At 46.7% G+C, this 14,055-nt stretch overlaps 1 protein-coding gene across 1 annotated transcript in view; it reads left to right on the forward strand.

The window, feature by feature from the left end:
* The window catches only part of LOC145404692 (soluble guanylate cyclase 89Db-like), a 151,055-nt gene extending 143,668 nt beyond the window's left edge, over window positions 1–7,387 (forward strand). Inside the window, exons 6-8 of the mRNA XM_080276243.1 lie at window positions 2,578–2,677; window positions 6,483–6,579; window positions 7,331–7,387. Coding sequence (XP_080132369.1) covers window positions 2,578–2,677; window positions 6,483–6,579; window positions 7,331–7,387 — 254 coding nt within the window. The remainder of the gene's footprint in view (window positions 1–2,577; window positions 2,678–6,482; window positions 6,580–7,330) is intronic.
* The last annotated feature ends 6,668 nt before the right edge of the window (window positions 7,388–14,055 follow it).

Raw genomic sequence — 14,055 nt, forward strand, 5'->3', positions numbered from 1 at the left:
CATTTCCACCTGGCTTTTTGCTCTCTCTCTCTCTCTCTCTCTCTCTCTTCGTTTTCTTGCTCATTTTCCGTTTCTTTTCCCTTCCGCTTTTCAGAAATTGGAAATCACAAAATGGTACAAGGAACTAACGTTATTTCTTTCTTGCCTCTCTCCTTCCCACACCATCCTGCCTCCCACACCATCCTGCCACCCACACCATCCTGCCACCCCACCATCCTGCCACCCCACCATCCTGCCACCCACACCATCCCGTCACCCACACCATCCTGCCACCCCGCCATGCTGCCACCCACACCATCCTGCCACCCCACCATCCTGCCACCCCACCATCCTGCCTCCCACACCATCCTGCCACCCCACCATCCTGCCACCCCACCATCCTGCCACCCCACCATCCTTCCACCCACACCATCCTGCCACCCCACCATCCTGCCACCCCACCATCCTGCCTCCCACACCATCCTGCCACCCCACCATCCTGCCACCCACACCATCCTGCCACCCCACCATCCTGCCTCTCACACCATCCTGCCACCCCACCATCCTGCCACCACACCATCCTGCCACCCCACCATCCTGCCACCCCACCATCCTGCCACCCCACCATCCTGCCACCCATACCAACCTGCCACCCCACCATCCTGCCACCCACACCATCCTGCCACCCCACCATCCTGCCACCCCACCATCCTGCCACCCCACCATCCTGCCACCCCACCATCCTGCCACCCACACCATCCTGCCACCCCACCATCCTGCCTCCCACACCATCCTGCCACCCCACCATCCTGCCACCCCACCATCCTGCCACCCCACCATCCTGCCACCCCACCATCCTGCCTCCCACACCATCCTGCCACCCCACCATCCTGCCACCCCACCATCCTGCCACCCCACCATCCTGCCACCCCACCATCCTGCCACCCCACCATCCTGCCACCCACACCATCCTGCCACCCCACCATCCTGCCACCCACGCCATCATGCCACCCCACCCTCCTTCCACCCCACCATCCTGCCACCCCACCATCCTGCCACCCCACCATCCTGCCACCCCACCATCCTGCCACCCCACCATCCTGCCACCCCCACCATCCTGCCACCCCACCATCCTGCCTCCCACACCATCCTGCCACCCACACCATCCTGCCACCCCACCATCCTGCCTCCCACACCATCCTGCCACCCCACCATCCTGCCACCCACACCATCCTGCCACCCCACCATCCTGCCACCCACACCATCCTGCCACCCCACCATCCTGCCACCCCACCATCCTGCCACCCCACCATCCTGCCACCCCACCATCCTGCCTCCCACACCATCCTGCCACCCCACCATCCTGCCACCCCACCATCCTGCCACCCCACCATCCTGCCACCCACACCATCCTGCCACCCACACCATCCTGTCGCTCCACCATCCTGCCACCCCACCATCCTGCCTCCCACACCATCCTGCCACCCCACCATCCTGCCTCCCACACCATCCTGCCACCCCACTATCCTGCCTCCCCACCATCCTGCCACCCCACCATCCTGCCTCCCACACCATCCTGCCACCCCACCCACCATTCTGCCACCCCACCATCCTGCCTCCCACACCATCCTGCCACCCCATCATCCTGCCTCCCCACCATCCTTCCTCCCACACCATTCTGCCTCCCCACCCCCCATCCTGCCACCCCATCATCCTGCCTCCCACACCATCCTGCCTCCCACACCATCCTGCCTCCCCATCATCCTGCCTCCCCAACATCCTGCCTCCCCACCCACCATCCTGCCTCCCCATCATCCTGCCTCCCACACCATCCTGCCTCCCCACCCACCATCCTGCCACCCCATCATCCTGCCTTCCACACCATCCTGCCTCCCACACCATCCTGCCTCCCACACCATCCTGCCTCCCCACCCACCATTCTGCCACCCCATCATCCTGCCTCCCACACCATCCTGCCTCCCCACCCACCATCCTGCCACCCCATCATCCTGCCTCCCACACCATCCTGCCTCCCACACCATCCTGCCCCCCACACCATCCTGCCTCCCCACCCACCATCCTGCCACCCCATCATCCTGCCTCCCACACCATCCTGCCTCCCACACCATCCTGCCACCCCATCATCCTGCCTTCCACACCATCCTGCCTCCCACACCATCCTGCCTCCCACACCATCCTGCCTCCCCACCCACCATCCTGCCACCCCATCATCCTGCCTCCCACACCATCCTGCCTCCCACACCATCCTGCCTCCCCACCCACCATCCTGCCTCCCCATCATCCTGCCATACCATCATCCTGCCGCCTACACCATTCTGCCCCCCACACCATCCTGTCTCCCCACCATCCTTCCTTCCCACCACCCTGCCTCACCACCATCCTGCCTCACCACCATCCTCCCTCACCACTACTCTTCCTTCATTTCCCCTGTATCCCCTCCCTCTGCCATCCCCCATCACTCCTTCACCACAATGCCATGCACTACCATGTCATTCCCCCATCTTTCCCCCTATCACACCACCCCCCTTCTCTACTCTCCAACCACCCCTCCCCACTGCCCCCCCCCTCCTCCTGCAGGCCAGCTGCTGCAGATCGCCAAGGACTTCTACAACCTGACGCTTAACGTAGAGGTGGTTAGGGAGGAGACTGAGGCTATGAATTTCTGCACCACCTTCAAGTATGTCACGCCACCATCTCTCTCTCTCTCTGTATATATATATATATATATATATATATATATATATATATATATAGATAGATAGATAGATAGATATAGATAGATAGATAGATAGATAGATATAGATAGATAGATAGATATAGATATATATTCATGAAGGTACATTTTGTAAAGTAATGGTGGGTGGTTCTTTGAGTGATCCATAAGTTAGGTCAGGAGTGATTCAAGGAGGAGTTCTTTCGCCACTGCTGTTTGTTTTGCTTATGGATTATGTTATGAGAAAGGTTGTAAGGAGAACAGGTGCAGGAATTAACTGGAAAGAAAATATGAAGCTGATGGATTTGGACTATGCTGATGATATTGTACTGATTTGCTGAAGTATTTACAAGATGCAGAGGGTGCTTGATTGTCTGGTGGAGGAAGGAGAAAAAGTGGGATTGGTAATTAATTGTGAAAAGACTGAAATTATTAATATGAACGTGGAGAACCAAATCGATTGTGTAATTAGGAATAATGTGGTGAAGAATGTAGAAAACTTTCAATATCTGGGAATGATTGTATCATCTAATGGATCATTAAACAATGAAATTGAGGAGAGGATTACAGTAGACAAGCTTGGCGAGCTGTTAGAATGTTGAAATCTGTTTGGAATAATAATATGTTTTCGGTACATACTAAAGTGAAAATTTACGGGTCCATGATTAGACCAATTTTAATTTATGGGGATGCGTCATTGTACAGTACAATTGCAACAGATTAGAAAGTATTGGGATTTGAGAATAAAATACTGAGATGGATTCTTGGGGTAAAGTGGCAAGACAGAGTTAGAAATGAAAGAGTAAGGGATATTACGAGAGTGGAACCAGTTAATGAATATGTGAGACTGTCTCGCTGGAAGTGGCTGAGGCACATATACAGAAATGAAGGCAGTTTAATACAGGATGTGCCAGAGTGGACTGTTAGTGGAAGAAGAGATAAAGGTAGGCCGAGGGAAACCTGGTTGAGGACAGTGAAAAGAGAAGCAGGAGAGGAGTGTTGGTGGGACCTGAAGGAGGTGGCAAGAGACAAATATTGGTGGAGAGAGTTCATCGAGACCCTATGCATCCCGTGGGGTGCCACAGGAATAATATATATATATATATATATATATATATATATATATATATATATATATATATATATATATATATATATATATATATATATATATATATATATATATATATATATATTTATACCTACATACATATATTCTATAATTCCTGTGAAGCTCATGTCATTACAGTTTTAATACATTCCATAAATAACCTGTCTCGAAGTGGCAGGAATTTTTGAGTTAGAGGAGGAAGGGATCGGCTGTGTTCTAATTATCTTATTCAGATAGAAAAGATTTACATTTATATCCGATCTATCCATCCATTTAATAAATTCCATAAGAACCAGTTAACAATATATTATGCCACTGGTTTTCCTCTGCACCTTCCCTTGTGTTTCTTTCATTTTTCGTTCACTTCACCCACTGTTTCACTTCCTTATTCTCCATATCGTTGTCCTCTTTCCCATCCTTTCCATCCCTCCCCTTCCCTTCCCTTCCTTCCCCTCCCCTTTCTTTCCTTCTCGCTATTCTTCCCTTCCCTCCTCTTCCCCCAGTATTTTTCTCCCCTTCTCCATTAGCCATTCTACCCTAATGACTCAATTACCTTCACATGGAATTACGAGACTTTAATCACCAGGGTCGTCAGAGATATGAAGGTCATTTTTCAGACGTAGTAGTGCAGGTAACTGAGAGGATAATCATGTGCATCTGTTACGGTGAATTACGAAATAAATATTACGTGAATTTCAAACAGGGTGGTTCGTATATAGCGCCCTTTAGGCTTGTGTGTTGCGGGGACGGCCCAGTTTGATGGAGTGAGGAGCCGGAGATTATGGCTGCTTCAGGAAATTAACAATCATCATCATCATCATCATCATCATCATCCAGACTTGTTTTTCCAACTAAGATTGGAGTGAGGCAATTAATGGACATAAAAAAGCAGTCTCTATAAAGCGGTCAATAACTGCGCCGTGCCCGCAACACACGAGAATAGAACTGCGTACTACACGAATCCCCCTGTACTGAGTATTACAGTCACCTATTACAGACCGTCAGGAGGTTGTTACCTGGCGGTAAAATGCCATGATGAAAGTGCTCCATTGGCCTGTTATACCGCGCCTCGAGAGTTTGTGTGATGTCCGTTATATGTTACATTGGAAATTGGCTTTGATTCTTGATATGAGACTGTTCGTCGGTGCTGCTCCATCATCATAATCATCATCATCATCATCATCATCATCATCATGGCCTTTTTCCGAGCTACGAATAGGATGAGGTAGGATCCAGAAACCATGAAAGAAAATGGAGAGAGAGAGAGAGAGAAAAGAGACAGGAAGAAGAGAGAACGGAATGCAAATGATGCTGATAAGAGAGAAATATGGTAAGTGGAAGAACGAAAGGACAAAGAAATAAGAAAAAGAAGAGGAGATTGAGAGAGGACGGAATACAAGGAATGATGTTAGGAAAGTGAGAGAACTATCGACACATTCATACACATTCCGACCTCCAGTCTTGGCTCTGCCTCACAGATTTAACCACGAGTAACTGTACAAACTTGGAGATTTTTTTTTTCTTTAGAGAGAGGGAGAGAAAGAGAGATTGGGGTGATGATGATGATGATGATGATTATTATTATTACTTCTTTACACGCACCTGCCACATAGAGTCACTGCTGCACAGTTAACAAGTACCGGTATCGTTACTCCTATGAAAGAATTATACTTAGAAAAATTAAATTCCATTTCTTGTGAAGACATTTAACTTCTTCAGCCCAAGGTCGTAGTTTTCATTTATTCTAAATTCCAGACGATTTTGATCAGTTTAAGATTGATATTTCCAACTGGAGGGGTTAGACACACCCTTCGTCAACGCCTTCACGAATATAGGTCCCTCCTGGGTAGAATAAAACTGCTCGTTGATAGAGGGAAAAAAAAAAAATGTTTAGAGCAGAGAGAGAGAGAGAGAGAGAGAGAGAGAGAGAGTTTAATTTTGTTCTCGTTGTTTCCATTAGATTTTATGCAGCTTAGGGGAGACCTCTCGAATTAGGGGGTTGTTAGATCTAGACTTAATGAACTCTTTCATTGCTATGTTCTTTTCACCTTAACCTGGCCAATATTTACCTCCGCCAACGAAGATGGAGATGGTTATGTATTCACCTATGTTTGTCTGTTTGTTTGTCCACACGATAGCTCCAAAAGTTCTCTGTGAATTTCAATATTTTGTGCAGAAGTGGGACATGGGCCAAGAAAGAATTGATTAAATTTTGGGGCTGATCCGGATTCGGATCCGATGTATCCCGCACAATATAAGTTCTCAGTGAATTTCAATGATTTTTTTTGGAAGGCTGGGCCGTAGGCCACGAAATAATTTAGTAAATTTTAGGGCTGATCCGGATCCGGCATTGGCGGAGGTATGCTCTCTGTGAGTGCTTTCTAGTTTCGTCTGTTTTTAGCTTACTCTGGAAGGGTCATTGGTAGAAAAAGACAATGATAAAACTGTACATCCTTTACTTATCATTGCATAATGACTGGCATCATCTTCTAGTGTTATTGTAGCTGTACAGCTCAGCATCCATCATGGAGAGATATCAATTTGGGGCCAAATTAGAGTAAAAGGTGAATAGAGCCAAGTTGAAGAAAGTTGTCCTGTGGTAGCCTAATTAAACTGAAATCACTGCAGTGAAGGTGTTAATGTGTGGTGTGTGCGCAGGCTGGAGTTCGACAACCACGGATATGTGACGGAGATGTACCAGCGCAGAGCATCCTTCAACAGACCCGACCTCACCAGCGTCTCCCTTGGCAGACTGGTAAGTCAGTACAGTATTAAAGTACTTACCTGCTTATTGTCTGGAGGTACCTACGTCTCTGTGTACGTCCCTCCACTACTTAACCTATCTTTATTAGCTACTCTTGGCAAGTTGGTAAGTATTAAAGTGCTTGTATACTTATATTTTTTTACATATCTATGTCTTTGAGTGTGTCCCTCCACTACTTGTTTATCTTATTAACCGTTCTGTCGGCAGACTAGTATGACAGTATTATTGTACATACCTACTTACAGTCTTAATTTACTCACGTCTATATGTGCAACTGTGGTCAACATTACACGTCTGAGGGTCTGATCAGATAAAGCGATATTCCACTTCTTCCAACCTGTTTGAGTGTTACTTTATTGTAAGATTTCAGGAAGTTTTCATGCACTTTCGAAACGAACTATTTGTGGGAGCTGTACATCTGTTTGACTCTAAATTAAGCTCTTCCTGTGTCTTCGTACCATCGGTTTTAGGGTACAATTGGCTACTTATTTAGTTTGAGAGCATTGGACGTCTTTTTACCGTGTTCTTACGGTACATATGTTGCTTCAGTTTTAATGGATCTTTTTTTAGGTGTGTGTTTATCGTTCCTACCCATTTGCAGTCTTAATATACAGTACCAACGAGTATGTCTTTACTGACTCTATCTATAACTTCCTGTATGCAGTTACTTAAATACATATACGAGTAGGCCTAACCTTTATGTCTGTCTTTATGTCAACTGACTTATCCTTTTATATGTCAGGTGGTGTTCCGCATCTTTATTTACTTGGGTGTGCTTTCATGGAGCGTCTCATATTAAGAGTCAACACATCATCACCATCGCCGAAAAATGCAGGACTGGACCTCTCCGCAAGGAAGGGGTCAGCCATTCTATATCCCGCTGACCTGGGATGACAGTTTTAGGAATGAATCAAAATCCTACTAAATCATCACCCCCCCCCCTCCCTCCCACCCAGACAACGTAATTTATCAGACTATAATCACCACGCCTAAGAAAATGCCACTTCCAAAAGAAAGATGAAGAAAACAAAGTCGGCAAAAAGATCCGTTCGAAATTCTTGGATATAGTACATTTAAAAGACTGGGGTTCATAGGCTGCGAAGTACATGTCAACTTGAGAAATTACGAAGAATGGCTTCTACAGATTTTTTCTCATTAAAAACATAAAGAACTCTATATGAGTTTTGCAACTTTCCGAAGATACGCATTTTGCCGAGTGCCTTCATATGTCAATCTCTCCATCTATTTACCCACTGGTCCTCCAACTTACCCATCTACCAGCCCACTTCCCCACCTACCTCACCTACGTACCCAACCACCCATCTACTTGCCTACTGACCCACTTATCTAGCAACTCAGCTACCTCCCTGCTTACTCACTTAACCACCAATCCAACTACCTGTCCTAAACTCCTTGTCCGTTTCTCCACATACCTGCCCCTGACCTATCTACTAGCCCACGCCAACCTACAGTCCTTGCCAACTTACCTGCCCACTTGCTTACCCACATACATACCCTTCTCCACAGCACACATCCCAGCCATACTGTACACCTGCCAACCAAAGTAAGTTTCCAACTTTGTCCCACCCAACCCCGCCATACTCAACTCTAACTCACCTGTCAATTTTACCACACATCACTCTTTCAAACCCCGCCATTGCCACACTTCACCCCACCGAACCCCATCTTACTCTCCGCTACCTTACCTGTCAGTTTTACCTCAGTCCACGTCAACGAACTTCGTCATTACCTCACTCCACGCCACCCAACCCCACCATATTCTGCCCTACCTGACCTGTCAATTCTCCCCACTCCATCTCTCCCAAACCCACCTTTATCCCACTCTACCCGACCCAACCACACCATAACCCTACTTAAACCGTTGCAAACCCCATGCTCTGCCCTACCTCACCTGTCAGTTTTACTGCACTCCTCCATACCAAACCTAACCATTACGTCAACGAACCCCGCTCATCAACGCTGTATTGTACCCTACCTTGCAAGTCAGTTTTATCCCACTCCACCACACCAGTACTCGCCTCAGCTGCACTCCACCCCATCAATACCCGCCATTACCCCACACCACACCACCAAACCCCGTCATACTGTGTCTTACCTCACCCGACAATTTTACCAAACTCCACCTCAGCCATCCCCACCATTACACCACTAAACTCCACACAACCCCACCATAAACCCAACCATACTCTACCAAACATCGCCTGTTAATTTTATCCCATTCAGCCCCGTTAGTATCCCACTTTACCCCACTCAGTACCACCGTATTCTGCCCAACCTCAGCTGTCAATTGTACCCCACTCCTCCCCACCCAACCCCGCCATTACCCCACTCCACCCCACCCAACCTCGCCTTTAACCCACTCCACCCCACACGACCCCTCCACACTCAACCTTATGTCACCTGTCAATATTACCCAAATTACCCACACAGTTCCACCATATCCCTACTCCATCACATCTCACTCTACCTTTAACTCGCTCACCCGGGCCAGCCCCACAATTTATCTGCACCATTCCACCCAACACCATTATTACCCCCGATCAACTCCCCCTCCCCCCAGCCCGTCATCCACTGCCCTAGCTCATCTGTCAATTTCACCCCACTGCACCCCACTCAGCCTCACCATTACCTCACTCTGTCCCAACTAACCCCGACATACTCTACCGTTACCCCTTTAGTTTTACCCCACTCCATCCCACTCTGCCATACCATTGCCCCACTCCACCTAACCCCACCATACTCGGCACTACCTCACCTGTCAAATTTACCCCATTCCACGCTACACATCCCCACCATTATCCATTCTACCCCACCCAACCCACTATCTCACTTGTCAGTTTTGCCACACTCCACCCCACCCATCCCCACTATGCTCTACCTTCTCCGCCATTTTTACACAAACACCTCACGCAACCCTTTCAATACCCCACCTCACTCCACCCCACCCAGCCCACTGAAACTCTGTCCAACCTCACCTGTCAGTTCTACCCCATTCCACCCGATCCAATCCTGCCATTACCCTACTCTTCCCCACTCAACCCTACCATTGCTCCTCCTGACCCCACTCAAACCCCCGGTACCCGACTCCACCCCATCCAGCCCCGACTTACTACACATGTACTTTACCTCAAGTGTCAGTTTACCCACTCCACCCCACCCAACACTGTCATGTTCCCAGTCAACCCTATCTTACTGTACTCTACCTTACCTGTCTGTTTCCTTCCACTTCACTCCACTCAACTTTGCCATACTCTACCTTACCTCGCCTGTCAGTTTCACCCAACTCCACCCACCCAACCCCACCTTTACCCCTCTCCACCCCATCCAACCCCACCTTTACCCCACTCCACCCCGCCTAGCTGTGCCATACTCCACCCTCCCTCGCTTGTCAGTTGTAGAGTAACCGTCGTCTGCCCACCACGTCCCTCCTTAATCCCGTCACCCACACTCCAACCGACTTTCGCCCTTGTCCTCGCTAATTACCTCTAGTTATGTATCTGTAATTGCCTATCTAAAGTCCTCCTGTGTCTTCCAGTCTCTCTCTCTCTCTCTCTCTCTCTCTCTCTCTCTCTCTCTCTCTCTCTCTCTCTCTCTCTCTCTCTCTCTCTCTCTCTCTCTCTCTCTCTCTCTCTCTCTCTCTCTCTCTCTCTCTCTCATTCAATGTCTACCAGTCATCCTAAATACTTGTAGTAGTTTTGGTGTTGATGGTACAGTAGCTGCAATGGTGGTTGTGGTAATAATAACGAGTTTAGTTTATTAGACCTTAAGGAATGCGAGTATAAGTGGCTGAGGAATGGCTGGGAGAAGGAGGGAGGTAAGAAAGGAGGATGATATCAGTATGGTGGAAGTTGTGGAAGCAATGAAGGAAGTCAAAATGGGGAAGACCCAAGGAATTGATGGAGTGTGTGGTGAAATGCTGAAGCATGGGGGAGAGATAGTAGTAGAATGGATGTGAAAGATCTGCAGATTGGCCTGGGAGGAAGATAAAGTCCCGGATGATTGGAAGTCAGGTATAATTATTCCCTTGTATAAAGGGAAAGGGGAAAAAGAAATGTGTGGTAATCACAGGGGCATTTGTCTTCCTAGTGTAATAGGAAAAGTATACGGTAGGATACTTATTGACAGAGTTAGGGAAATAATAGAGGAATTAGTTGGAGAAGAACAGGAAGGTTATAGGAAGGGAAGAGGTTGTGTAGATCAGATTTTCATTGTTAGATCTTTAATGGAAAAGTTTCTAGAGAAGGGAAAGAAGTTGTATGAGTCCTTCATGGATTTGGAGAAAGCATATGACAGGGTGGATAGACAAGGATTGTGGAAAGTATTAGGAATTATGGAGTAGATGGGAAGTTGTTGAATGATGTGAAGAGTATGTATGAGGGTGCTAAGGCTGCAGTGCGTGTGGATAGTGAACTGGGTGAGTTTTTCTGTTTGAAGGTTGGGTTGAAACAGAGATGTGTCATGTATCCATGGTTGTTCAGTCTGTATAAGGATGAGGTTATAAAAGAGGTATAAGGTTGGGCAGTGGATGTTGGAGTGGCCCTAATGAGAGAGGGCAGTGTTTGGAAACTCCCTGTACTGTTGTTTGCAGATGATACTGTGTTGTTAAGTGAAGACGAAGGGGAGCTGCAAGGCTTAGTGGATGAGTTTGGGAGAGTATGTAAGAAACGGAATCTAAAGGTGAATGTAGGGAAGATTAAAATTATGGTCTTCGTGAGAGGTGAAGTCAGTGAATGTACAGTGAGGTTGGATGATGAAGAAATGGAAAATGTGAGTACGTTTATATACTTGGGTAGTGTGATGAGTAAGGATGGAGGTTTGGAGGGTGAAGTGCTTGAAAGGGTACAACAAGGAAGAAAGGTTGCTGGTTCCTTGAAGGCGATGATAAGAAACAGGGACATGAGCACGGAAGTGAAAAGTTATTACATGACAGTATTGTGATATCAACTCTAACGTATGTAAGTGAAGCTTGGACGTTGTTGAAGGGACACAAGTCAAGAGTGAGAGCAGTGGAAATGAGTTATTAGAGAGGAGCCGTGGAGTCACATGGAGAGACAGACTGACAAATGAGGAAATGAAGGAGCGTTGTGGTGTGGATGTGGATGCGATAGGAAGCGTTAGGAGAAACACATTGAGGTGGTTTGGCCATGTGGAGAGGATGGAGAGTGAGAGACTGACGAGGAGAGTGTATGTGAGTGAGGTGGAGGGGGAGAGAGGGAGGGGAAGGCCAAGGATGAGATGGAGGGATGGAGTGGAGAGGTATATGAGAGAGGGGGATGTGAACTGGGAGCAGGGCAGTGAAATGGGGGGGGGGGACAGAGTGACGTGGAGGCGACTTGTTTGTGGCCACCCCGTATGGGATCAAGGCTTCTGGCAATAGATAGATAGATAGACAGAATTTCACTATAACCTTCTCAAATGCATGGAGTGACGTCAAACCTATTTCCATCCTCTTGTCGCTATCCTCCTACAACATCTTAGTCCTTGCATGGGTTTCTGTGACCCGTCTCCTCAGATCTTGTAATATCGTCGGCAACAGAAGAACACTGGGTCGCTTCCACAGATAATCTGCTTTACATCTTAGTGAGGGGGATTCTCAAAGTAGTGGGTCTCACTGGCGAGGTTATGGAGCTCAGTAAGGATTCCATGGTAAACGATCTAATATTAATCATGATAATAATTCTTGTGCTCGTCAACATCACTGCCAATAGTGGGTGTGGAAGCATAAACGGAGGATTGAAGACTGTCGGTAGTTAACCTCAGTACAAAAACCAGCAACTGTGGAAGCATAAGCAGAAAAGTGAAGATTTCCTTGTTAGCATGTAAAAGATTTTTTTAATAAGAGAAAAGAGGAAGGAAACTCAGATGAATAAAAAAAATCCATACACCAGAGTGCAGGTGTCTTCAAGTCCTAAGAAATGTGTAACACTTGGACTTGAACAGCCGTAGGTTGAAGTTTGGGGGGAAACCACTCTGGGGAAGCGAGTTCCAGAGAGATGCAGTTCGGGGAATAAAAGAATTCTGATAGAAGTTCTGCAGTTTGGCAGTGTGACAGCCCAGTCATGACCGCTATGAGATGTCTGCGTAGCGCGGGGGAGGGCGTGGAGAGGTAGCACAATACAGTAGATGTAGCTTTGTCTGAGCATTTGCCATAAAAGTATCTGTAAAATAATCCAAGTGAGGCAACATTCCCTCTTGTAGGGGAGGGAGTTCATTTGTAATTCGAGGGTTATTAATACTTTTAACAGCTTTGTTCTGAATTTTCTCCAGTTATTTTACCGCAACCTCTCCACATCCGTTCCACAAAGCTGAGCAATTTTCAAGCTGAGAGTGCACATGACTCTTGTAAATTATAGTTAACTGCATATCAGTGAAGAAGTTGCGGACTCTGGACAATAATCCAAGTTTCTCTGAAACGGTTTTACCAAGTGATCCAGCATGAGGGGTCCAGCCGAGGGCATTGTTAAGCGAAACACAGAGAATTTCAGTACTTTTAGAGATAGGAATATTAGTAGCTTTGAAGATGATATAGGAATCAGGCAATATCTGTCTATTAGTAAACTGTATTCATTTAGTTTGCCTAGCATTAAGTGAGACAGTGTTATTGTGTCCCCATTCAGTGAGCCTAGATAAGTCTTGATTAATGTAGATTGCTGAACTGAGTTGCAAGTCAGAGATATTAAACTTTGTGAATGAGTGTTTAAGTGTGAATGAACTGTGAAGTATTGAGTCATCTGCATATGAATGCATGGGATTATGGACGACAGATAAAAGATCATTAAAATTATTTTGTTTTTAAATAACAACAGAGAAAAAAAAAACAAATGAATAAAAAAACATAATTCATACTCCAGATTACTGGCGTCCCCCATTCATAAAATATTTGTAACAGTTTGACTTAAACAGCTGTAGGTTGAAGTTTGAGGGGAACCAACTCTGGGGAAGCGAGTTCCAGAGAGATGAAGTTCGGGAAATAAAAGAATTCTGATAGGTAGAAGTTCTGCAATATGGCTGTGTGACATTCCAGTCATGAGCCCTTCCAGATGCGCGTGTAGCACGAGGGAAGGCATGGAGAGGTGGCACAATGGACGCATTTGTCTGAGCATTTGCCATAAAAGTATCTATAAAATAATGCAAGGGAAGCAACATTCCTTCTTACTTGTAGGGGAGGTAGTTTATTTATAATAGAAAAGTTATTAATAATTCCAACAGCTTTGTTCTGAATTTTGTCTAGTTGTTTTAGTGCAACCTCTCCACATCCATTCCACAAGGGTGAGCAATATTCAAGCTGACAGCGCACATGACTTATAAATTATAACTAACTGCTCGTCAGTGAAGAAGTTACGGACTCTGTACAATAATCCAAGTTTCTTTGAGGCGATATTAACAAGTGATATGACGTGAAAGGTCCAGCTGAGGGCACTGTTAAGTGAAACACTGAGAATTTCA

The sequence above is a fragment of the Coenobita brevimanus genome, chromosome 64, assembly GCF_032717465.1.
Source record: "Coenobita brevimanus isolate Jiangsu-jjx chromosome 64, ASM3271746v2, whole genome shotgun sequence".
NCBI classification, from domain to species: domain Eukaryota; kingdom Metazoa; phylum Arthropoda; class Malacostraca; order Decapoda; family Coenobitidae; genus Coenobita; species Coenobita brevimanus.